This window comes from Ranitomeya variabilis, chromosome 1, assembly GCF_051348905.1.
Source record: "Ranitomeya variabilis isolate aRanVar5 chromosome 1, aRanVar5.hap1, whole genome shotgun sequence".
In the NCBI taxonomy this organism is placed as follows: domain Eukaryota; kingdom Metazoa; phylum Chordata; class Amphibia; order Anura; family Dendrobatidae; genus Ranitomeya; species Ranitomeya variabilis.
In genome coordinates, this window is record NC_135232.1 from 872,399,562 (window position 1) to 872,425,427 (window position 25,866).

The 25,866-nt window shown below is 44.6% G+C and overlaps 1 protein-coding gene across 2 annotated transcripts in view; it reads left to right on the forward strand.

The window, feature by feature from the left end:
• LOC143788104 (venom factor-like) overlaps window positions 1–25,866 on the forward strand; it is a 381,787-nt gene that overhangs the window by 28,799 nt on the left and 327,122 nt on the right. For both annotated transcript variants that reach the window (XM_077277495.1, XM_077277503.1), the window contains exons 2-4: window positions 295–490; window positions 12,086–12,251; window positions 13,084–13,154. In XM_077277495.1, coding sequence (XP_077133610.1) covers window positions 295–490; window positions 12,086–12,251; window positions 13,084–13,154 — 433 coding nt within the window. The remainder of the gene's footprint in view (window positions 1–294; window positions 491–12,085; window positions 12,252–13,083; window positions 13,155–25,866) is intronic.

Below are 25,866 nucleotides of genomic sequence, written 5' to 3' on the forward strand. Positions count from 1 at the left end.
TTTGTGTTAGTACGATTAGAATCTCAGTAAAATAAATGTAAGTTTGTGGGTGTAAGGTGAAAAAATGTGGAAAAGTGCACGTGGTATAAATACTTTTTAATGGCACTGTATATTGGTGGTTCAGTGCATTCCACATCTTTGTTTTTGTTTTCTATCTACACATGCCTTTAGTAATATACAGCCCATCTGCGCTAGCTGGGGCCTAGCATAGGGCAAAGATATCTATGAGGCCACAGCAGGGATCTTGTCTATTAAATTACCTGTCAACTATCATGACTATCTTTTATTTTTCAGCTTTGTATTGCTTGCTCCCAATATCCTACATACTGGAAATGATGAGAAAATTATCGTCCAATGTCATGAATGTAGAGCTGAGAATTTGCAAGTGAACATCCTGGTGAACAATTTTCCTAATGATGATAAAAGACTTGATGAGACAGTCACTAACCTAAACCGGACCAACAATTATCTGGGAACAGCAAACATCAAAGTATGACAAATATTTTATACAGTTCTTATCCTTTATTTTGTTTTATTACTATTTTGCATCTAGACTTCTACTTCTGCTTTACTGTGCTGACAGACTGTGTAGACATTCAATGGTCTAGAGCAGTGTTTCCCAAACTCCAGTCCTCACGGACCCCACGGGTCGTGTTTTCAGGATTTGCTTAGTATTGCTCAAGTAGTGGAAGTATCATCAAGGCATCAGGAATTGTCTCACCTGTGCAACACTATGGAAATCCTGAAAACATGACCCGTGGGACTGGAGTTTGGGAAACACTGGTCTAGAGTATCCTCCTGTAAAAATTAGTTTTCTGAAAGAGAAAAGAAACTAATAAAACTCTGTTATTTGGAATTATGCCAAAGGGAATCTGTCAGCAGGTATTTGCTACCTAAACTGACAGCAGCATAATGTAGAGACAGGGATACTGATGCCAGTGATGTGTCACTGATTGGTCTGATTGCTGTAGTTTTGATAAAAACACTGTTTTATCAACAAATTATCACTAAAGGACTAGTAAGGCTGCTGCCATGTAGTCTTCCATATTAATGAGCTCTGTATAACCAAGCACCCACCACTGATTGGCAGCTGTGTACATGGTTTGCAGACAGAAAGCTGCCAATCAGTGGTGTATGTGGGTTATACAGAGCTCTGCATTCAGAGAATTGGTAGATCTGCAGCAGATAAAACAGTGATTTTATCAAAACAACAGCAGGCAGCCCAGTAAGTGATACATTGCTGGGATCAGGGTCTATGTTTGTGCATCATGCTGTTCCATATGGTCAGTGGTAGATACCAGCCCAACAGAACATATAAGAGATCACTGCACAGTTACAGATAATGACTTACCGCTGATGTTCTTTCTGATGGAATTGTTAATTTTTCCCGTCTTTTCCATCTGGGCCAGACCGACATGGCAACTTCTTCCAGCCACGACTCGGCTGCAGAGAATACAACAAAGACACATTTCACTTCTCATATTCCAGCCCCATCACCATCTATTCCCAACCTACACAAACTCCTCATCCAGCTGATTCCCCAATACTGAGCCGCTGCTGCCGTATGTGTCCCTGTTACTGCACCTGATACCCCAATACTGAGCCGCTGCTGCTGTATGTGTCCCTATTACTGCACCTGATACCCCAATGCTGAGCCGCTGCTGCTGTATGTGTCCCTATTACTGCACCTGATACCCCAATACTGAGCCGCTGCTGCTGTATGTGTCCCTATTACTGCACCTGATACCCCAATACTGAGCCGCTGCTGCCGTAGGTGTCCCTATTACTGCACCTGATACCCCAATACTGAGCCGCTGCTGCTGTATGTGTCCCTATTACTGCACCTGATTCCCCAATACTGAGCCGCTGCTGCCGTATGTGTCCCTGTTACTGCACCTGATACCCCAATACTGAGCCGCTGCTGCTGTATGTGTCCCTATTACTGCACCTGATACCCCAATGCTGAGCCGCTGCTGCCGTATGTGTCCCTATTACTGCACCTGATACCCCAATGCTGAGCCGCTGCTGCTGTATGTGTCCCTGTTACTGCCCCTGATACCCCAATACTGAGCCGCTGCTGCTGTATGTGTCCCTATTACTGCACCTGATACCCCAATACTGAGCCGCTGCTGCCGTAGGTGTCCCTATTACTGCACCTGATACCCCAATACTGAGCCGCTGCTGCCGTATGTGTCCCTATTACTGCCCCTGATACCCCAATACTGAGCCGCTGCTGCTGTATGTGTCCCTATTACTGCACCTGATACCCCAATACTGAGCCGCTGCTGCTGTATGTGTCCCTATTACTGCACCTGAAACCCCAATACTGAGCTGCTGCTGCCGTATGTGTCCCTATTACTGCTCCTAATACCCCAATACTGAGCCGCTGCTGCCGTATGTGTCCCTATTACTGCACCTGATACCCCAATACTGAGCCGCTGCTGCTGTATGTGTCCCTATTACTGCCCTTGATACCCCAATGGTGAGCTGCTGCTGCTGTATGTGTCCCTATTACTGCACCTGATACCCCAATACTGAGCCGCTGCTGCCGTATGTGTCACCATTACTGCCCCTGATACTCCAATACTGAGCCGCTGCTGCCGTATGTGTCCCTATTACTACACCTATTACTGCCCCTGATACCCCAATACTGAGCTGCTGCTGCCGTATGTGTCCCTATTACTGCTCCTGATACCCCAATACTGAGCCGCTGCTGCCGTATGTGTCCCTATTACTGCACCTGATACCCCAATACTGAGCCGCTGCTGCCGTATGTGTCCCAATTACTGCACCTGAAACCCCAATACTGAGCCGCTGCTGCCGTATGTGTCCCTATTACTGCACCTGATACCCCAATACTGAGCCGCTGCTGCCGTATGTGTCCCTATTACTGCACCTGATACCCCAATGCTGAGCCGCTGCTGCCTTATGTGTCCCTATTACTGCACCTGATACCCCAATGCTGAGCTGCTGCTGCCGTAGGTGTCCCTATTACTGCACCTACTGTGCGGTTCTCTGTGCCCTCTAAATTCTAAAGCAACTCTCTACAATATAGTAATGCCAGGTGCCCTTAGAAAGTAATATTGCCCTGTGTGCCCCTTTGATAGCCACAGTAACCTGAGTTCCCCTATAACAATAAGTGCCCACTTTACATTTAATAAAGTCCTGAGTCTGCCCCTGTACAGCTCTCTTATACACAGTATAATGCCCCATCACTGTACCACCCACACAGTATACTGACTCCTTAGTAGCCCCCAAACTGTTTGATGGCTCCAATAATGTATAATGACCCCCACACTGTAATGTCCATACTGTATGATAGCCCCCTAGATAGCCTCCATATACAGTAGCATAATGCACCAAATAGTCCACAATATAGAATAATGCACTCCCCATAGGCAGACTCTATAGCATACGGCAGCCCCCATATGCAGACACTGTAATAAGGCAGCACCCCCTTATAGGCAGACCCTGTAATAAGGCAGTACCCTCATAGGCAGACTCTGTAGAAAAAAGCAGCACCCCCATAGGCAGACCCTGTAAAAAGGCAGCACCCCTATAGTCAGACCCTGTAATAAGGCAGCCCCCATAGTCAGACCCTGTAATAAGGCAGCACCCCCATAGTCAGACCCTGTAATAAGGCAGCCCCCATAGTCAGACCCTGTAATAAGGCAGCACCCCTATAGTCAGACCCTGTAATGAGGTAGCCCCCATAGTCAGGCCCTGTAATAAGGCAGCACCCCTATAGGCAGACCCTGTAATAAGGCAGCACCCCCAAAGGCAGACCCTGTAATAAGGCAGCACCCCTATAGTCAGACCCTGTAATAAGGCAGCACCCTCAAAGGCAGACCCTGTAATAAGGCAGCACCCCTATAGTCAGACCCTGTAATAAGGCAGCCCCCATAGTCAGACCCTGTAATAAGGCAGCAACCCTATAGTCAGACCCTGTAATGAGGTAGCCCCCATAGTCAGGCCCTGTAATAAGGCAGCACCCCTATAGGCAGACCCTGTAATAAGGCAGCACCCCCAAAGGCAGACCCTGTAATAAGGCAGCACCCCCAAAGGCAGACCCTGTAATAAGGCAGCACCCCTATAGTCAGACCCTGTAATGAGGCAGCACCCCCACATTCAGACCCTGTAATAAGGCAGCACCCCTATAGTCAGACCCTGTAATGAGGCAGCACCCCCACATTCAGACCCTGTAATAAGGCAGCCCCCCGTAGGCAGACCCCCCCATAGGCAGCCCCTGTAATAAGGCAGCAGCACACATTAAAAAATAAATAAATAAATACTCACCTCTCTTGTTCCTGGTTCCTGCGCTGCTCCCGCTGATCTCCTGACGACGGGCGCCGGGCAGTGACGTCATCGCGCCCGCTGTTAGTGTCGGCGACGTTAGACGCAGACGCTGACAGGGGAATGATGGGAGAAGGAGCGTAGCGCTCCTTCTTCCATCATTGCGATCAGCTGTATCGGCTAAATGCCGGTACAGCTGATCTTCCGATGATGGCGGGGGCCCCGCCGCCTGCTCAGGTGCCCATAGCAGAAGAGCAGGGAGAATCGACACCCTCCCTTTGATGTGGGCTCCGTCAGTGAGCTCACATCTTTTCCGGCACATGTCAGCTGTTTTGATCAGCTGACATGTGCCAGGAATTGTGATCCACCCGTGGCTATTAACCAGTTAAATGCCGCTGTCTAACGCTGACTCCAGTTAAATGCCGCTGTGTTTTACAGATGATGTGGTATGGTTTGGATCATGAGCTATACCACGCCTTCGCCATACTTTTCTCTTTCCATCATTCTGGTAGAGGTTGATCTTGGTTTCATCTGTCCAAAGAATGTTCTTCCAGAACTGTGCTGGCTTTTTTAGATTTTTTTTAGCAAAGTCCAGTCTAGCCTTTTTATTCTTGATGCTTATGAGTGGCTTGCACCGTGCAGTGAACCCTCTGTAGTTACTTTCATGCTGTCTTCTCTTTATAGTAGATTTGGATATTGATACGCCGACCTCCTGGAGAGTGTTGTTCACTTGGTTGGCTGTTGTGAAGGGGTTTCTCTTCACCATGGAGATTATTCTGCGATCATCCACCACTGTTGTCTTCCGTTGGCGCTCAGGTCTTTTTGCATTGATGAGTTCACCAGTGCTTTCTTTCTCAGGATGTACCAAAGTGTAGATTTTGCCACTTCTAATATTGTAGCAATTTCTCGGATGGTTTTTTTCTGTTTTTGCAGCTTAAGGATGGCTTGTTTCACCTGTGTGGAGAGCTCCTTTGACCGCATGTTTACTTCACAGTAAAACCTTCCAAATGCAAGCACCACACCTCAAATCAACTCCAGGCCTTTTATCTGCTTAATTGAGAATGACGTAATGAAGGGATTGCAGTCATTGGAGTTAATTGTCCAATTACTTTTGGTCCCTTTAAAAACAGGGTGGCACATGTTAAGGAGCTGAAACTCCTAAACCCTTCATCCAATTTTAATGTGGATACCCTCAAATGAAGGCTGCAAGTTTGAACTTCAACTGCATCTGAATTGTTTTGTTTAAAATTCATTGTGGTAATGTCTATAACCAAAATTAGAAAAATGTTGTCTCTGTCCAAATATATATGGATGTAACTGTATGTTGACATTATAGCCTGATTCATTAACCCCTTAGTGACAGAGCCAATTTGGTACTTAATGACCGAGCCAATTTTTACAATTCTGACCACTGTCATTTTATGAGGTTATAACTCTGGAACGCTTTAACGGATCCTGCTGATTCTGAGATTGTTTTTTCGTGACATGTTGTACTTCATGCTAGTGGTAACAATTCTTCGATATTACTTGCGATTATTTATGAAAAAAATGGAAATATGGTGAAAATTTTTAAAATTTTGCAATTTTCAAATTTTGTATTTTTATGCCCTTAAATCAGAGAGATATGTCACACAAAATAGTTAATAAATAACATTTCCGACATGTCTACTTTACATCAGCACAATTTTGGAAACAACATTTTTTTTTGTTAGGGAGTTATAAGGGTTAAAATTTGACCAGCAATTTCTCATTTTTACAACACCATTTTTTTTTAGGGACCACATCACATTTGAAGTCATTTTGAGGGGTCTATATGATAGAAAATAACCAAGTGTGACACCATTCTAAAAACTGCACCCCTCAAGGTACTTAAAACCACATTCAAGAAGTTTATTAACCCTTTACGTGCTTCACAGGAACTCAAACAATGTGGAAGGAAAAAATGAACATTTAACTTTTTTTGCAAACACTTTAATTCAGAACCATATTTTTTTATTTTCACAAGTGTAAAAACAGAAATTTAACCATACATTTTGTTGTGCAATTTCTCCTGAATACGCTGATACCCCATATGTGGGGGTAAACCACTGTTTGGGTGCACCGCAGAGCTGGGAAGAGAAGGAGCGCCGTTTGACTTTTTCAATGCAGAATTGGCTGGAATTGAGATCGGACGCCATGTCACGTTTGGAGAGCCCCTGATGTGCCTAAACAGTGGAAACGCTCCACAAATGACACCATTTTGGAAACTAGACACCTTAAGGAACTTAACTAGATGTGTGGTGAGCACTTTGAGCCTCCAAGTGCTTCACAGAAGTTTATAACGTAGAGCCGTGAAAATAAAAAATCGCATTTGTTTACACAAAAATGATATTTTTGCCCACAAATTCTTATTTTCACAAGGGTAACAGGAGAAATTAGACCACAAAAGTTGTTGTGCAATTTCTCCTGAGTACGTCGATACCCCATATGTGGGGGTAAACCACTGTTTGGGCGCAAGCCGCAGAGCTTGGAAGAGAAGGAGTGCCGTTTTACTTTTTCAATGTAGAATTGGCTGGAATTGAGATCGGACGCCATGTCGCGTTTGGAGAGCCCCTGATGTGCCTAAACAGTGGAAACCCCCCACAAATGACACCATTTTGGAAACTAGACCCCATAAGGAACTTAACTAGATGTGTGGTGAGCACTTTGATCCCCCAGGTGCTTCACGGAAGTTTATAACGTAGAGCCGTGAAAATAAAAAATCACATTTTTTCTACAAAAATGATCTTTTTGCCCCAAAATTTTTATTTTCCCAAGGGTAACAGGAGAAATTAGATGACAAAAGTTGTTGTGCAATTTCTCCTGAGTACGTTGATACCCCATATGTGGGGGTAAACCACTGTTTGGGCGCACTGCAGAACTTGGAAGAGAAGGAGCGCCGTTTTACTTTTTCAATGTAGAATTAGCTGGAATTCAGATCGGATGCCATGTCGCGTTTGGAGAGCCACTGATGTGCCTAAACAGTTTAAACCCCCCAGAAATGACACCATTTTGGAAACTAGACCCCTTAAGGAACTTATCTAGATGTGTGGTGAGCACTTTAAACCCCCAGGTGCTTCCCGGAAGTTTATAACGTAGAGCCGTGAAAATAAAAAAGTCGCATTTTTTCTACAAAAATGATCTTTTTGCCCCCCAATTTTTATTTTCACAAGGGTAACAGGAGAAATTAGACAACAAATGTTGTTGTGCAACCTCTCCTGAGTACGTCGATACCCCATATGTGGGGGTAAACCACTGTTTGGGCGCACTGCAGAGCTTGGAAGAGAAGGAGTGCCGTTTTACTTTTTCAATGTAGAATTGGCTGGAATTGAGATCGGATGCCATGTCGCGTTTGGAGAGCCCCTGATGTGCCTAAACAGTGGAAACCTCCCACAAATGACACCATTTTGGAAACTAGACCCCTTAAGGAACTTATCTAGATGTGTGGTGAGCACTTTAAACCCCCAGGTGCTTCACGGAAGTTTATAACGTAGAGCCGTGAAAATAAAAAATCCTTTTTTTTCACTCAAAAATGATTTTTTAGCCTGCAATTTTTTATTTTATCAAGGGTAACAGGAGACATTGGACCACAAAATCTGTTGACCAGTTTGTCCTGAGTACGCTGATACCCCATATGTGGGGGGAGGGCACTGTTTGGGCACCCATCAGGGCTCGGAAGGGAAGGAGCGCCGCTTGGAATGCAGACTTTGATGGGATGGTCTGCAGGTGTCATGTTGCATTTGCAGAGATCCTGATGTACCTAAACAGTAGAAACCCCCCACAAGTGACTCCATTTTGGAAACTAGACCCCCCAAAGAGCTTATCTAGATGTGTGGTGAGCACTAGGAACCCCCAACTGCTTCCCAGAAGTTTATAATGTAGAGCCATGAAAATAAAAAAAATCATATTTTTTCCACAAAAATGATCTTTTCACCCCCAAATTTTTACTTTCACAAGGGTAACAGGAGAAATTGGACCCCAAAATTTATTGTGCAATTTATGCTGAGTAGGCTGATACCCCATATGTGGGGGATAAACCACTGTTTGGGCGCATGGCAGAGCTTGGAAGGGAAGGAGCGCCGTTTTGGAATGCAGACTTTGATAGAATGGTCTGCAGGCATTATGTTGCGTTTGCAGAGCCCCCGATGTACCTAAACAGTAGAAACCCCCCACGAGTGACCTCATTTTGGAAACTAGACCCCCCAAGGAACTTATCTAGATGTGTTGTGAGAACTTTGAATGCCCAAGTGCTTCACAGAAGTTTATAATGCAGAGTCGTGAAAATAAAAAATATTTTTTTTTTCCACAAAAAAAGATTTTTTAGCCCCCAAGTTTTTATTTTCACAAGGGTATCAGGAGAAATTGGACCCCAAAAGTTGTTGTCAAATTTATCCCGAGTACGCTGATGCCCCATATGTGGGGGTAAACCACTGTTTGGGCGCACGGCAGAGCTCAGAAGGTAGGGAGCACCATTTTACTTTTTGAGCACAAAATTGGCTGTGGCGTTTAGAGACCCCCTGATGTACCTAAACAGTGGAAACCCCCCAATTCTAACTCCAACCCTAACCCCAACACACCCCTAACCCTAATCCCAACCCGATCCATAATCCTCATCACAACCCTAACCCCCAAAACACCCCTAACCCTAATCCCAAAGCTAACCATAACCCTAATCAAAACCCTAAACCCAACACCCCCCTAATCCTAATCTCAACCCTAACCTCAAAACCTAACCCTAATCCCAATACACCCCTATCCTTAATCCCAACCCTAGCCTTAACCCTAATCCCAAACCTAACCCTAATCCCAAATGTAACCCTAATGCCAACCCTAATCCAAATCCTAATCCCAACTCTAACCCTAACTTTAGCCCCAACCCTAGCCCTAACCCTAACTTTAGCCCAAACCCTAAGTTTAGCCCTAAACCTAGCCCCAACCCTAACCCTAACTTTAGCCCCAACCCTAGCCCTAACCCTAACCCTAATCCTAGCTCTAACCCTAACCCAAGCCCTAACCCTAACCCTAAGGCTATGTGCACATGTTGCGGATTATGTTGCGGATTTTGCTGCGGATCCGCAGCGTTTCCGCAGCTGTGGGTCCGCAGCAGTTTCCCATGAGTTTACAGTACAATGTAAACCTATGGGAAACATAAAACGCTGTGCCCATGCTGCGGAAAAAAACACACGGAAACGCAGCGGTTTACATTCCGCAGCATGTCAATTCTTTCTGCTGATTCCGCAGCGGTTTTACACCTGCTCCATAATAGAAAACCGCAGTGGAATCCGCACAAAAACCGCGGTACATCCGCGATAAATCCGCAGGAAAAACGCAGCGTTTTGGTCCTGCAGATTTATCAAATCCGCTGCGGAAAAATCCACAGAGAGCCATTCTATGTGTGCACATATCCTAACCCTACCCCTAACCCTACCCCTAACCCTACCCCTAACCCTAACCCTAACCCTACCCCTAACCCTACCCCTAACCCTACCCCTAACCCTAACCCTAACCCTAACCCTAACCCTATTTGGAAAATAGAAATTCATACATTTTTTTAATTTTATTATTTTTTTCTTACTAAGGGGGTGATAAAGGGGGGGTTATTTACTATTTTTTTATTTTGATCACTGTGATAGGATCTCACAGTGACCAAAATAAAAAAAGAGGAAGAATTTTCTTCTGCCGGCCGGCAGATCATGGCGGGCGCACTGCGCATGCGCCCGCCATTTTCTTACCGGAGCAAGAAGCCGGCGGCCAGCAGAAGAAGCAGGAGGACCCAGGGACACCGGTAAGTATAACAGGGTCCCCGAATCCCCCTATTTCTCTGTCCTCTGATGTGCGATCACATCAGAGGACAGAGAATGACATCGCTTTTTTTTTTTTTTTTTTTTTGCGGTCGCCGGTAAACAGTTAATTTACCCGGCAGCCGAGACCCCAAAGAACATCCGGGTGCTGGGCGGCGGGCGCACTGCGCATGCGCCCGCCATTATTTCCCCGGAAAAAGATGGCGGCGCCCATCGGGAGCCACGAGGAGCACCGGGGGAGGTAGGTGAGTATTGGGGGGCTATCGGGGACCACATTTCTCTGTCCTCCGATGTGCGATCACATCGGAGGACAGAGAAATTAAATGGCAAATCGCGTTTTTTTGTTGTTGTTGCGACCGCCTGTAAACGGTTAATTACCGGCGATCGCAACTCGGGGGTCGGTAAAAAACCCCCGAATCATGTTCTCTGGGGTCTCGGCTACCCTTGGCAACCGAGACCCCAGAGAAAATCCGACTCTGGGGGGCGCTATTCACTTTTTCCACAGCGCCGTTAATTAAGTACGTGGTTTAAGTACCCTTAGCGGCCGCCGTTAAAAGGCGTATCGGCGGTCGTTAAGGGGTTAAAGGGGACCTATCAGCAAGTTTTAATACCCCCATGTGATTTAATCTGTGTTAGGTTGTTGTAATGCTGATTAGTTCTGGATCTTTGTTTTTTCGTTCATTTATTCCATTCCTGAGTAATTATGTCAGAAGGCGCAAAATATTTGCACTATATTGAGTGGTAGAAATTGTTTTGGAACAGTTAGGGTATATGCACACATCAGGATTTCTTGCAGAAATTTCCTGAAGAAAACTGGACATTTTCTGCAAGAAATCCACATGCGTTTTTTTTTCGTGTTTTTACCGCGTTTTTTTCCGGAGCTTTCCCAATGCATTATATAGCGGGAAAAATGCGAAAAAAACGCAAAATTAATGAATATGCTGCGTTTTTTTACCGCGATCCATTTTTTTCGCGGAAAAAAGCGCATCATGTGCACAAAAATTGCAGAATGCATTCTAAATGATAGGATGCATATGTATGCGATTTTTATGCGTTTTTATAGCGAAAAAATGAGAAAAAAAACGCAACGTGTGCACACAGCCTGAAAGAAGTTTTCTCCAAAATTCTGTCCAGCTCCTTGATGGACTGAGGCCTAGATGTTTTCTGAATAGAGATTCAGTCAGAAACTCCCGCCTACTGGCACAGTGAGTGGTCTCTGCTTGGCATTTAGTGCATGTCTGTCTACAGTGTAGTTTATGGGAGCTAGGGAAATAACAAAGCATTTATTTCACAAGTTTGATGAACTACAATAGATAGAGATGCATGCATGGATGGCTACCTTGTCTGCTTGGCCATAAATGAAGCCCCGACAAAAGAATTCAAAGAGAATGGCCTTCATGTGCTGCCCTTGCAGCATAACCCAGGATAACGCAAAAACATTTTTTTCTGGATCTTTTAAAGGGAATCTGCCCCCCCCTGGGACGTATATGACCTATTAATATGGGCATACAGGTGATAGAAATGTTACACTAGTCCTACCTGTCTGCCTCATATTAATGGTCTTGTTGCTGAGAAATGTTATTCTTTCTTTATGTTAATGATTTCTTCCAGGCTCCAGGGCGTACAGTGCCTGAAACAAATGCCTGCCTCCTGTCTTCATTGTAATACTACCCCCTCCCATGTACGTCAGTTACGGCCCCGAAATCCCGCGCCTGCGCCCTGCACTCCCTCAGAAACACATACCTCATCCTCCCTTCTATGGGGGCTGCTTTCAGGGATCTTACCGTTAACTTAGTGTTGACATCATAAGGTAATGGAAGATGGTCATTTGGTAGAGTGCATTTCTATTAAAGTACAACTTTCATTCAGTCTCTGCATTTCACAATAATCTTATATATTGTAAACAGTGATACCCATTATAATGTGCTGTGGTGAGCGTTTGCTTTTTATTTTTTATTTAATTTATTTTTCAGATTCCGTACAATTACCTTTCTTCTGACATCAATGAAAAACAATATGTCATTGTTCGTGCCAGTTCACCACAACTCTTCGAAATAGAAAAAGTCATCCTCATTTCCCCCCACACGGGGTATTTATTCATCCAAACAGACAAAACCATCTATACGCCAAATCAAAATGGTAATGTAATAATTTATGACCATTTTGGAGTCACTGACGTATTATTCAAAATTCTGAATGCTAAAAGTATATATTGTACTTTATGTATTGTCTTGTATAACACAAGGGTTCACATGACAAAGCTTGTTGTACCAGCTTTAATAGATCAAACCCTAACAAGTCTGACTAATTCTATTCACTTAAAGGGGTCATTCACCTTTGGGGGTAATTTTTTTTTTAACTTAAATGTATGTACTTGGGGCTAAGAAATCAATTATTGCAATTGGGTTTTGTGAAAAATTTACCATTTACCTTCTATAACCTCTGCCTTGTACTGTCTATTGCTTCCTGCAGAAGGAGTTGACTGAGAACCTGTCAATGAGCTCACTACGATGATGGAAGACTGGAAGACTTTGTCTTTTATCTTGGTTTTTCTAAGCTCCTCTTAGTAGATTTATGGTCATAAACAGGGAAACAAAAAGCGTGTAAGAGGCAACATTTTTAATGAAACCAAATTGCAAATATATATATTTTTGCCCCAATTACATGCATTTAAGGAAAAAAAGATGGGCAACCCCTTTTAGATGATGTTTGCCAAGTTTTATTGAGATTCTAGTTTTGTTTAACAAAAAAAAAAATAGTACAGCTGGCTAAACAATTTGCACCATATATGATAAATTGAGCGTACCCTGATAGAATAGAGAGCAACACTCATGGATGGAGCCTCGCAATCATGGGGGTCTCAGTGACGGGTGATCACACATTTATAACAAGCTTCCTGTTCATCAGTGGAAGTCATCTTTTTTAGACACGACACTAGCTTATACTTTTTTTTACTTTTATTTTATTCCAGTAAACTACAGAATTCTCTCCACTGATCAAAACTTGGATCCTGCAGAACGAGAAGTCATTATATTATTTCAGGTATATAAAATAGTAAAACCGAGAACATATAACTAGTTTGTAAACCACCATAAGAAAGGTATGTTTTTATATGAAAAAAAAAAAAAAAACAATATCAAATTCAATGGAATATATGCAATTTCTACAAAGTAATAAAGGCATAGCTAAATTTGCTTTGGTCATTAAAGACAATCTATATCAGCAGGGTTTTCCTATTTAATCTGAAAGAAGCATAATATAGGTGCAAAGAGCCTGATTCTAGGGATGTGTCACTGGCTCAGCAGCTTCTGTAGTCTCAATACAAATCAGTGTTTTATTAGCAGGAGATTATCATTGCTCGAGAAGATTGTTTTGTGCCAGGCAGTCCTGTCTAACCCCTGTCTTTTATATTGTTTTTCCATGTATGATTTTAGTATTATGTGTAATAAAAAGGGATTTTATAATTATTCCCTGGATCTCTTCTTCGGTTATGGTCATAAAAGTCCAAGTTTTTTTGTTTGTATTTGCATACTAATATTAAAAGACTGACTGTGACTTCCAAACAGAAATCAGGTGTGAGCAGGTGCTTACTAAGAGTAGCCATCTCCATATATAACAAACAAATAAAGGATTACTCTGCAGCGCTATAGCATGCAAACATGACATATATGACATTTTAATTGCTTTACTGCACTAGAAAATATGAAAAATTTAGAATACTTAGCTCATAACTTGGCCAATTCATTTGTACCCGGCAGCCACGATAAGGGGATTCTCGTTGCTGGGACCTGCCTAATGTGAATCCTCTCTTAGACTGAAGTCTACATTTATATGGGAAGGTAATGTAAATTTTAATTGCAGCAGGATCCTAACTTCCTATATAAATGTAGATTTCAGTCTAAGAGAGGATTCACATTAGGCAGGTCCCAGCAATGAGAATCCCCTTATAGTGGCTGCCGGGTACAAATGAATTGGCCAATTTATGAGCTAAGTATTCTCAATTGTTCATACTTTCTAGTGCAGTAAAGCAATTCAAATTTCATATATGTCATGTTTGCATGCTATAGTGCTACAGAGTGCTACTTTATTTGTTTGCTGTGCATTTGTATAGACACATTTTAGTTTGTAGTCGGCTTCTCTTGCTCCTCTATTTTCATTCAGAGTTTGTTGTTTTTGTTCTTTATTTTCACTTCTAATAGCAGGCTTCATTAGCTGCATATTTCTTCCTGGCCATATATTTCCCATCCCATATTGCTCTAGTTTAAAGCTCTCCTGATGAGTGTAGCAAGGGGTCTACCAAATATGTGCTTTCCTGTTTTCGGAAGATGCAACCCATCTCTAGCAAGAAGTCCATCATACAGGTAATTCACTCCATGGACAAGAAACCCAAAACGTTGCTCACAGCACCATCGACGTAGCCAGTTGTTGACCTTTAGAATCCTGTTCAGTCTCTTTGTTCCATGTCCATTCACTGGGAGGATGGATGAGAAGATGACCTGCGCTCTCAGTCGCTTCACTTTCTGGCCTAGGTCTTCAAAATCTCTGCATATACAAATGAATCTGAAGAACTATGATAGATCTGAAGCCTCTGTCACCCCTTCTTTATTTCCTGCCCAGCACAACCTCTTCCTGCTTGACTGGGAACCTTTATGTTGTGTGGCTTCAGACAAAGGAACCATCAATCAAGAGGGAGGAGGCGGCACTGGTCAGGGAATAGAACTTGAGCGACAGACGCTTCAGATCTACAAATAGTTTTTCAGCCTAATTTGCATATACATTAAAATTCCGATTTCTCAGTAATGGAGGAACAGACTGGCCATTTAAAGGTATTGCAGGACTTGTCTTTAAAGCACCACTCCAGCTTTTTTTTTGGAATGGTGCTTCTAATATAAGGTCCTTACCCCTACTCTTATACTCACCTGCCACAATCTTCAGCTTTTATCAGTGCCGGTCCAGCCCACCATTTTGTTCGGAAGGCAGAAGCTACGTCATAAGCTCTCAATGCAAGTTTATGAGTTTAAGAGAGCCAGAATGAGGCTCCCATAGACTTGTGTAGGGCTGTGACCTCCGACGCACTCCATGAAACACAGCAGATCAAAAACTAGAGACCAACTGGAGCGGCGGAGATAGAATGTGAAGACGGCGACAGGTAAGTATAAGACTAGAGTTAGGGACCTTAGATTAGAGGAACCACTCCAGTGGTGCAATAAGAAAAACGCTGTTGTGCTGCTTTAGAAGAGCTACAGTACATGAATATATAGTTTGGAGTGTAAACTCCTGCTGACAGATTCCTTTTATGGAGAATAATGAACATAGGGGCAAGAGATTAAAATATTTAATATAATATAGATTACATGCGAACTAAGAGATCTACATAAAGGATTTTCCCATTAAAGGGCAGCCTAGATCACCTAAGCATGGTGCCATCTATTCCTTCCTTTTTCTCTTTATATGATCATGACTACACACAAATTTAGGCAAGTTGGATGGAGTTGAAGTTCCTTAGTCATAAAAATTTAGTATTTGAAATATATCCCTTTTAAAGTATTTTTTTTTTTTTTTAATACTCTTATACCATCCTTAAAAACAACTTCCCTGACCTCAGCCATAGTGTATTCTCCTACATAGGAGGAAGGCAAGCTTTCTATCATCGGCGTAACTATAGTAGGTGCACAAGTTGTCGTTGCACCCGGGCCCTAAAGCCAAGAGGAGATCCCTTTAGCCTATATGAGAAGACCAATACTACTACAAATAAGTGATAGTTGGGGAACCTGTTGGAGATTTTGTATTGGGAACCATGAACTTCAAGTTATACCACTGCATTCTAGAGTGGTGAATCCTCTTTTTAAGTTAAAATGAACAAACATATACTGTAACATGTGTCCCAGGCATACATAAGACTTTAATAGGTTATGAGGAACCGTTTACCCCAAAATGAACCTAAACAAAAAATGACTACACAACAGAAGCAATTTTTATTTATAGAATTGAAATATGCCTTATTAGTGTCATGCAAAAGCCTCTTGGTGTCTATCTGCCATTCAGAAATGGGTCAAAGCATCATTTTGTACTGGTACTTGTTTTTCTAAGAAGCTCCACACAACTTTGATCACTTGCTGGAGAGACTTTGGAAATATAGGGCCACTATATCAGTTTGTGATTAAACTATGAGAAATCAAATACATCTCTGATGTGAATCTTATAGCATCTTGTTTTCCTATTTTAACCTTGAAGTTGAATTAACAGACTTCATTTAACTTGAAAATATCTCAAAGTCTTTGAGGCGACACTTGCAATTAACCCAACACTGGGCCACCCTCCCTCAACAATTTATAGATACCAGCTGTGTTACACAGCTGGCATCTATTTCTAATAGCATCAGCCAGAGCTAAGTTCTGTTCATTGATTTTAACTATTTAGATGTCACTCAGTGGAGTACCGCCAATGGTGGACCACGCAGCAGCTATTGTGTCTGGGAGTTGGGGGTCCGGTGCAAGCGCCAGCACTGCTTCCCCCACCCTGCATCGTACTTTCATCTGTATCAGCATCCTGGTACTGGATACCAATACAGTTTAAAACATTCATGGGAGAGGGAGCCGCCAACTGATGCTCTCTCTCCCATCATTCCCCCTCTGCTTCTGAGCACTGATGTCTCAGTGCAGAGGGTGCGATGATATCCCTACACAGAGGGTCAGAAGACATGCTGCAGAGACTGGAGCAGCGGGGAATGGGGAGAAGTATTTTTTTTTTACTTTTTATGTATGGAGGACTATATGGGGCTCATAATACTGTATGGAGGACTATATAGGTCCCATAATACTGTATGGAGCATTATATGGGGCCCATAATACTGCAAGGAGGGATATGTGGTGCCCATAATACTGTATGGGGGATTATATGGGGCTCAAAATACTGAATGGAGCAATACATGGGGTTAATCATACTGCATGACAGACTATATGGGGCCCATAATATTGTGTGGAGGATTAAATTGGGCCCATAATACTGTAAGGAGGACTATACAGGCCCATTATACTGTATGGAGGGCTATGTGGTGCCCATAATACTGTATGGAGCACCCAATGGGGTACATTATACTGTATGGAGGACTATGTGGGGCCCATAATACTGTATGGAGGACTATGTAGTGTCAAAAATGCTGTATGGAGGACTATGTAGTGTCAAAAATGCTGTATGGGGGGCTTTGTGATGCCCATAATACTATATGGAGGGCTAAGTGATGCACATAATACTGTAAGGAGGGCTATGTAGGGCCCATAATACTGTATGAGGACTATGTGATACCAATAATACTGTATGGAGGATTATGTTGTGCTGACAATACTGTATGGAGGACTATTTGGTGCCCACAATACTGTATGAAGGACTATGTAGGGACCATAATACTGTGTGGAGGGCTATGTGGTGCTCATAATACTGTTTGGCAAGCTATGTGGGGCCCATATTACTGTATGGAGGACTATGTAGTGCTCATAATACTGTATGGAGGACTATGTGGTGCCCATAATATTGTATAGAGGACTGTGGTGCTCATCTGTGCGTATGTCGACCTGGGATATGGGTTCATTCTTGGTGTCTCCATGGATACAACTTACCCACACCTCCTTCCCAGGGACTAGCATATGTGGAAGTGTAGCCCTTGCCTAGCTCACCAAACTCCCTAACTCCAGAAGTCCCATCACTTGTACACCGTTGACAGCTGGCATTCCTGGGGCCTGTCACCAGGATGAGGAACCGCGCTGCAGGCAGGGTAGGCAAAGTAGGAGTAGCACCAGCCTACATTGCAGTTCATCTGCTCTGAAGTCAAGGGACAAATGGCTGATATATGACCCTGGACCTGACACCTCCAGCAGCTAATGGTACAAGATGTAACTTTTGAACCCGGATATGACTACTCCTGGGTCCTTGTGCGCCACTAAGATATGGCCTTAGGCCCTTTCATTTGGTCTCCCAGAAAGGTGACCTTAGGTCCCTTGATTGCTCAGGGAGTTCTCCATGGCCAGGTATGTTTCCACCAGGCTTACTAGGTCATCTGCATTCTGGGTATCTCCTTGGGCAAAACAACTTTGCGTGGATTTCAGTAGTGAATAAATAAATTGGTCCACTACCACTCTTTACACCATCTATGCTGAGAGCAGGCCTCAGGCTGAAGGCATTTTTGCACCAGGTCTAACATCTGGGACTGGGGAGGTTTCTCCTTTTGATAGTGCTAAAGGTGCACTTGTTGTGCTCATACTTCCAGGGTGATGCCCAAATGTGCCATAATCCCCGCCTCCAGCTTGTCGTACTCCTTGGCATCCTGCAGGGCAAGGTCTTAGTATGCTTTCTGCTGTTCCCCCATAAGGTATGGAGCTATGACCTGTGCGCATTGCTCTGGGGGAAGTTTTGCTCTATCTGTGACCCTCTCAAATACAGTCAGGAAACGCGTGATGTTGTCTTCCAGAGCTATGTTCTGTAAGGCTTCCCATACTGTTTGCCTCAACAAGGTACTTTCACCTTGACTTGGTGGTGAGGCTATTTCCCTGGCTCAGACAGTTTCTGCCAGGAGAGCCATCTTCTGCTGCTGCTGCTGCTGTCGTAACTGCTGCCACAACACCTGCTGCTGCTGATACTTTTGGATCAGGAGTTTGCAGAGGTGTATCTAGCTCTTCCTGCACCCAGGGAAAAGGATCAGTTTGGCGCCCCCCCTCAGATTTCTGCCCCATAATGTCCTCAGATTTCTGCCCACATAATGTCCTGATTTCTGCCCCCATCCCCTCCCTTCCCGGGTGCAGTTGCATGTGGTGGATAAATCTGAGGAACACAGTAGTATACAGCACTGCACACATAGTAATATACAGCACAGGCCACTTAGTAGTATATAGCACAGCCCGCATAGTAGTATACAGCACCGCCCACACAGTAGTATACAGCACAGCCCACATAGCAGTATGCAGCACTGTCCACATAGTAGTATACAGCACAGGCCACACAGTAGTATACAGCACAGCCCACATAGTAGTATATAGCACAGCTTGCATAGTAGTATACAGCACTGCCCACACAATAGTATACAGCACTGCCCACATAGTAGTATATAGCACTGCCCACATAGTAGTATACAGCACAGCCCACACAGTAGTATATAGCACAGCCCACATAGTAGTATATAGTACAACCCGCATAGTAGTATACAGCACCGCCCACACAGTAGTATATAGCACAGCCCACATAGTAGTATATAGCACAGCCCACATAGTAGTATATAGCACAGCCCGTATAGTAGTATACAGCACCGCCCACACAGTAGTATACAGCACCACCCGCATCTATCCTTTTGGCAGTTCAGTGTCTTCAGCTCCAGCCTCCATTACCCAGCCGTCTGGAGCTGGAGCACTTACCACAAACCGCAAGGCTGCCTGTGAAGAGCCGGCGAGTGACGTCAGCAGTGTGATCATGTGACCTGATCATGCTGCTGGTGCTTTACTGATGCAGAAGTGCCGGCGGCGGTCAGGGCATAGATCTAGGGTACTAGCGTCTGAAGACGCTAGTACATCCTTCGGAACCGACGCGCAGCACTTTCTCCAAGCTGGCTGTCAATTTCAGAGAGCGTAAGAATCTCAGTGTGGGGGTGGCAGAATTCCGCTGACGAGGAACCTCCTCCTTGGACCGCCGCATAAGGCGGCCCGCTGGCGCTCCCCTGTCGGCTGCACCCGGGTCACATGCCCCGGCTGCCCCCCCCCTCTGGATATGCCACTGGGAGTTTGATTGATTCCTGTTGAGTTTGCTGCTGCTGCTGGTGCTGCACCTAGACTTTTTGCTTAACACGCTTCTCCATGCATTGAGACTGTGTTGCAATGCTGTAGCTGACTTTACCCAGGACAGTCAGTGTTTAAACAGCAATCGCATGTGCTCTCTGGGATTTCATGCCCGCATTATCCACTTATTGTTGGCATTCACGCTCTCAGTTAGGTATTAGGCATTAGGCATTGGGTAACATTCATACAGACAATTAAGCTTTGGTCCAAACACGTGCAGTTTTTATTGCTTTCCACAGGTTGCACAGCTTCCAAACAACAAAATCATAAACCTAAATCCCTAGCCTTGTCCAGGCACTAACTAAACATTATGGACCTTGACTACTCAGACACCACTGAGCTAGCTCCATTTCGGTCAAACAAAACTGCTATCATCCATAGCAACCAATGATACTTCCAGTTTGTTGCATCCAAACTGTGCAGACTCTTCTTAAAGAGGTTCTGGCTTGTTTCTCTCTTCAACTTCAAGACAAATTCATTCTGCTCAGCCTGCCCAGCAGACTGACTTAGGGTACTATTCAATTCCAAAGAAAAGACAGCGCCAGCATGTTCAGTGAAGAATGACTTACATCTTTATTCTGCCCTCTGCGGCGACGTTTCGGTTAAAACAACCTTTATCAAGCACAGTCAAGCACATGTCCCAACCACCATTAAATACTATAAGCACCACCCCCCATTACATAGACCACCAATGAGAGAAGGCACCATGATATAAATACATTTAAAAACATCCAAATCTACAAAATACTATACCAAATATAAGAACAACAACTCCTGCCCCCAAGTAAAGGTAGATAGGGTCCGATCGCTAAAACGTTAGGAGATCAACCCTCTAAACTGTAAACAAAGTTCCCCACAGAATCGCATAAACAAACTGTGATCATCCAATTCACATCGCGCATTTTCCGGTAACTAAGAGACGAACACACCCTCCACAAAACGTCACTAGCACCCACAATCCAATGCGAGGTCAGACGAATGCGGAAGTGGAGAGAATCACTGCGCAAGTCCTTTTCCAAAGTCCTTACTGCGCATGTCACAGAGCGTCCAAGCATGTTGCCAAGGTGATTCCCGTCCAGTTAGATCCTCAATTGTTCATCACATGACCGCAGCGATGGATGGATTATTGTGCCAATCTAGTTCCGCATCCACAGAAGTCCATACAGGTAATAATACATGCGATTCCAGCAGATATGTTCATTGGCTTTATCCGGACATCAATATTAATATCACATAAAGCTTTTCAAGCGCCATCAAATACGGATCCAATATCCTCCCTCCAAACCTTATGGAACTCTTGCATATAAATCTATCAAAAGACTAGAACTCATAAGGAAATTAGAAAATAGAAATATATTGTTGTACATGTCCTAAAAATACCATACATAATAAAGAGGTGAAATAACCACACAGGATCCCCATCAGTGCCTACATACGGATCTGTATGTTAAGGAAACAGACAGAAACAATCTTCTTGATTTCTCTAGCGAGCATCCACGTAGGATGGTTGAATCGTTGCCCTGGAGCCAGCTATTGAGGGTGAGGAGGATTGTTTCGTGTGAAACCTCTGTGGATGAGAGACTGGAGGAGATGTGTGGCAAATTTCTAGCTAGGGGCTACCCCAGAGCTGACCTTGATAAATACATGTATTATTACCTGTATGGACTTCTGTGGATGCGGAACTAGATTGGCACAATAATCCATCCATCGCTGCGGTCATGTGATGAACAATTGAGGATCTAACTGGACGGGAATCACCTTGGCAACATGCTTGGACGCTCTGTGACATGCGCAGTAAGGACTTTGGAAAAGGACTTGCGCAGTGATTCTCTCCACTTCCGCATTCGTCTGACCTCGCATTGGATTGTGGATGCTAGTGACGTTTTGTGGAGGGTGTGTTCGTCTCTTAGTTACCGGAAAATGCGCGATGTGAATTGGATGATCACAGTTTGTTTATGCGATTCTGTGGGGAACTTTGTTTACAGTTTAGAGGGTTGATCTCCTAACGTTTTAGCGATCGGACCCTATCTACCTTTACTTGGGGGCAGGAGTTGTTGTTCTTATATTTGGTATAGTATTTTGTAGATTTGGATGTTTTTAAATGTATTTATATCATGGTGCCTTCTCTCATTGGTGGTCTATGTAATGGGGGGTGGTGCTTATAGTATTTAATGGTGGTTGGGACATGTGCTTGACTGTGCTTGATAAAGGTTGTTTTAACCGAAACGTCGCCGCAGAGGGCAGAATAAAGATGTAAGTCATTCTTCACTGAACATGCTGGCGCTGTCTTTTCTTTGGAATTGAATTGGACTATACAGCTGGGTTGACCCCCTGGCATTGACGTGCGCTGCACTTTGGCCTATGGAAGGCATAGAGGTAGAGGGTGCGGTTTAACACAATTTCATTGACTTAGGGTACTGTCACACAGTGGCACTTTGATCGCTACGATGGTACGATCTGTGACGTTCCAGCGATATCCATACGATATCGCTGTGTCTGACACGCAGCAGCGATCAGGGACCCTGCTGAGAATCGTACGTCGTAGCAGATCGTTTGGAACTTTATTTCGTCGCTGGATCTCCCGCTGTCATCGCTGGATCGTTGTGTGTGACAGCGATCCAGCGATGCGTTCGCTTGTAACCAGGGTAAACATCGGGTTACTAAGCTCAGGGCCGCGCTTAGTAACCCGATGTTTACCCTGGCTACCAGCGTAAAAGTAAAAAAAAACCAAACCGTACATACTCACATTCCGGTGTCCTTCAGGTCCCTTGCCGTCTGCTTCTGATGTGTCGTTCGTGAACGAGCCGACACAAAGAGCCGGCTCCCTGCTGTGAACAATGGGAGCCACTAAAATTCCTGAATGGCTCTCACTGGGCGTAAAATCCCGGACTTCGGGAGGATTAACTCCGCCCACCTGAGCAAAATCCCGCCCACTCTTCAATTTAATTGGCTCTCTAAGAAGTGGGCGGAGTTTCTGCAGTAGGTGGGTGGAGTTTCGGACGCCTGAACAGGTACTCAATAGGGATCTAATACGATCCAAAAAGAGCCGGTTCACTAGCCGAAAGAGCCGGCTCTTTTTGGTGAGCGGAGCCATAAGAGCCGGACTGCCCATCACAGTGCTTCCCGCTCTGACTGACTCCCGGCCGTAAGGCAGTACAGAGCACAGCGGTGACGTCACCGCTGTGATCTGCTTTCACTTTACGGCGGCACTCAGTCAGAGCGGGAAGCAGACGGCAAGGGACCTGACGGACACCGGAATGTGAGTATGTACGGTTTGTTTTTTTTTTACTTTTACGCTGGTAACCAGGGTAAACATGGGGTTACTAAGCGCGGCCCTGCGCTTAGTAACCCGATGTTTACCCTGGTTACCCGGGGCCTTCGGCATCGTTGGTCGCTGGAGAGCGGTCTGTGTGACAGCTCTCCAGCGACCACACAACGACTTTCCAACGATCACGGCCAGGTCGTATCACTGGTCGTGATCGTTGGAAAGTTGCAGAGTGTGACAGTACCCTTAGGGTACCGTCACACAGTGCAATTTTGATCGCTACGACGGCACGATTCGTGACGTTGCAGCGTCGTATAATTATCGCTCCAGCGTCGTATACTGCGGTCACACATTGCAATACACGGCGCTGGAGCGATAATTTCATGACGTATTTGCGATGTAGAAGCCGTTGGTTACTGTGCGCACATCGTATACAACCTGTGTCACACGATGCAATCATGCCGCCACAGCGGGACACTAGACGACGAAAGAAAGTTTCAAACGATCTGCTACGACGTACGATTCTCAGCGGGGATCCGGATCGCAGTAGCGTGTCAGACACAACGATATCGTAACGATATCGCTAGAACGTCACGAATCGTGCCGTCGTAGCGATCAAAATTGCACTGTGTGACAGTACCCTTAGACGAACACCTAGCTTGTTTATTTACAGAGCTAACCAGATGTACTAATCAAAGTTTGCAGAGCTAGGATTTATCTTAACCTACCTGGCATTGCTATATATACTGTCATGGCTGAAAATGTTGGTGGAACGCCTGCCATGGCCGTGGGGTACTCGGGCCAGGTCCGACGGTTCTTAAAGGGATGGTCACGGCAGCAGTGACTCGGTCCGTGGCCCTGGGAGTCCAATAAAAGAGTGATGATGAAAAGGGGAAATATGCAAAAAGGGAATTGTTTGTGACGCCACCTGTGGTACTCTGCCAGTTATGGCCGATGCTGCTTAAAGGAACCGCTGGGGCTAATGATAATGCAGCAGAGTTGATACAGCTCTTCACAGGTAGAGAGCTTAGTCCCAGAGCAATTATGGTGTTAAATGAAATGGTGGATGTTATAGTGCAGGGCAGGTGATGCAGAAATAATTCTGAGGACACAGCAAGATGCAGTTTCCACAGCTTTAGGCTGCCGTCACACTAGCAGTATTTGGTCAGTATTTTACATCAGTATTTGTAAGCCAAAACCAGGAGTGGAACAATTAGAGGAAAAGTATAATAGAAACATGTCACCACTTCTGCATTTATCCCCCACTCCTGGTTTTGGCTTACAAATACTAATGTAAAATACTGACCAAATACTGCTAGTGTGACGGCAGCCTTACTTGCAATTCTTTATGCATTCCCCAGCCGGGGTGCTGTGTCCTCTGGTTCTGTGGTCCAGCCAGCTCTCAGGTAACTTGGGGTGCACTTTTCCAGAACCCCCTTTCTATGTTCCTTTCCTGGCCGTCTTGCTGCGCTGGCTCTCACCTCTCCTGCCCTGTGCCTTCACACACAGTGTCTGAAGCCACCAGCCCTGGATCTTGTCGGGCGATGTCTTTCTGGTCCCCTTGTTGCTATGTGGCTGCCTTTTCAGTGAATATGTGTGGATGTGGCTGTGGCACACACAGATACCACAGCCTCTGGCTTGCTAGCTGAGTCTTGCAGTCCTCCACTACTTTGAGGGCCAGTTCCCTCACTGCGACCTGGTCCCTCCACACGACTATGGTCAACATGGATACGGGTCCCATGGGTAGATTCCTCACTACCTGTGCCCCTAGGACATCTTCTTTCTCTTCTCTCTGTAGCTTCTCCTTTCTCTAGCTCCCTCTCTCAGGGAGCTCCTTTCTGCACGTCTCATTCCATCTACTTCTTCTCACAGATTTCCCAATTTCCCTCCAACTGTCACTACTCTTCATGCCTGAGTGAGATCCCGCCCCTTTCTCTAGGGTCTTTCTATCTTGCCAGGCTAAAGTGATGTCATGTTGGATGCAAGTGTGTGGGTCCTGCATAGTGTCCCCTCCTTACCAGAGTACACACCTCTGGATGAGGTGCAGTACCTCTGTGGCAACTGGACCCTCAGGGGCGCCACATTGGCATTGAAATTGCTCCAGAAAATGAAGTATTTCTTCCAGAACATTATAGCAATTACTCAAGTTTTGTTATACACATTCCTTCATTTACTTAGTTTTTTTGTGGTGTTCCAATATACACAAAGAAAAACAGGCAAATTGGACATCATTTCACACAAAATCCAAACATGGGCCTGATAAAATTGTTGGCACCCTCAACTTAATATTTGGCTCTACACCCTTTGGAAGAAATTTCTGCAAACAATCTGTTCCTATAACCATCAACAAGCTTCTTACACCTCTCAGCTGGAATTGTAGACAACTCTTCTTTATTCTTCTTTTGCAAACTGCTTAAAGGGAACCTGTCAGCAGTTTTGGCCGATATAAGATACGGCCACTGCCTTTCAGGGCTTATCTACAGCATTCTATAATGCTGTCGATAAGTCCCCAGTCCGACCTAAAAGATCAGAAAAATAACTTTTATTATATTCACCCGGGGAGGCGGTCCGGTCGATGGGTGTCGCAGGTCCGGGTCCGGCACCTCCCATCTTCTTGTGATGCCACCCTTCTGTTGCTTCATCGCTCCCTGGCATTGTGCACCCCAGGTAA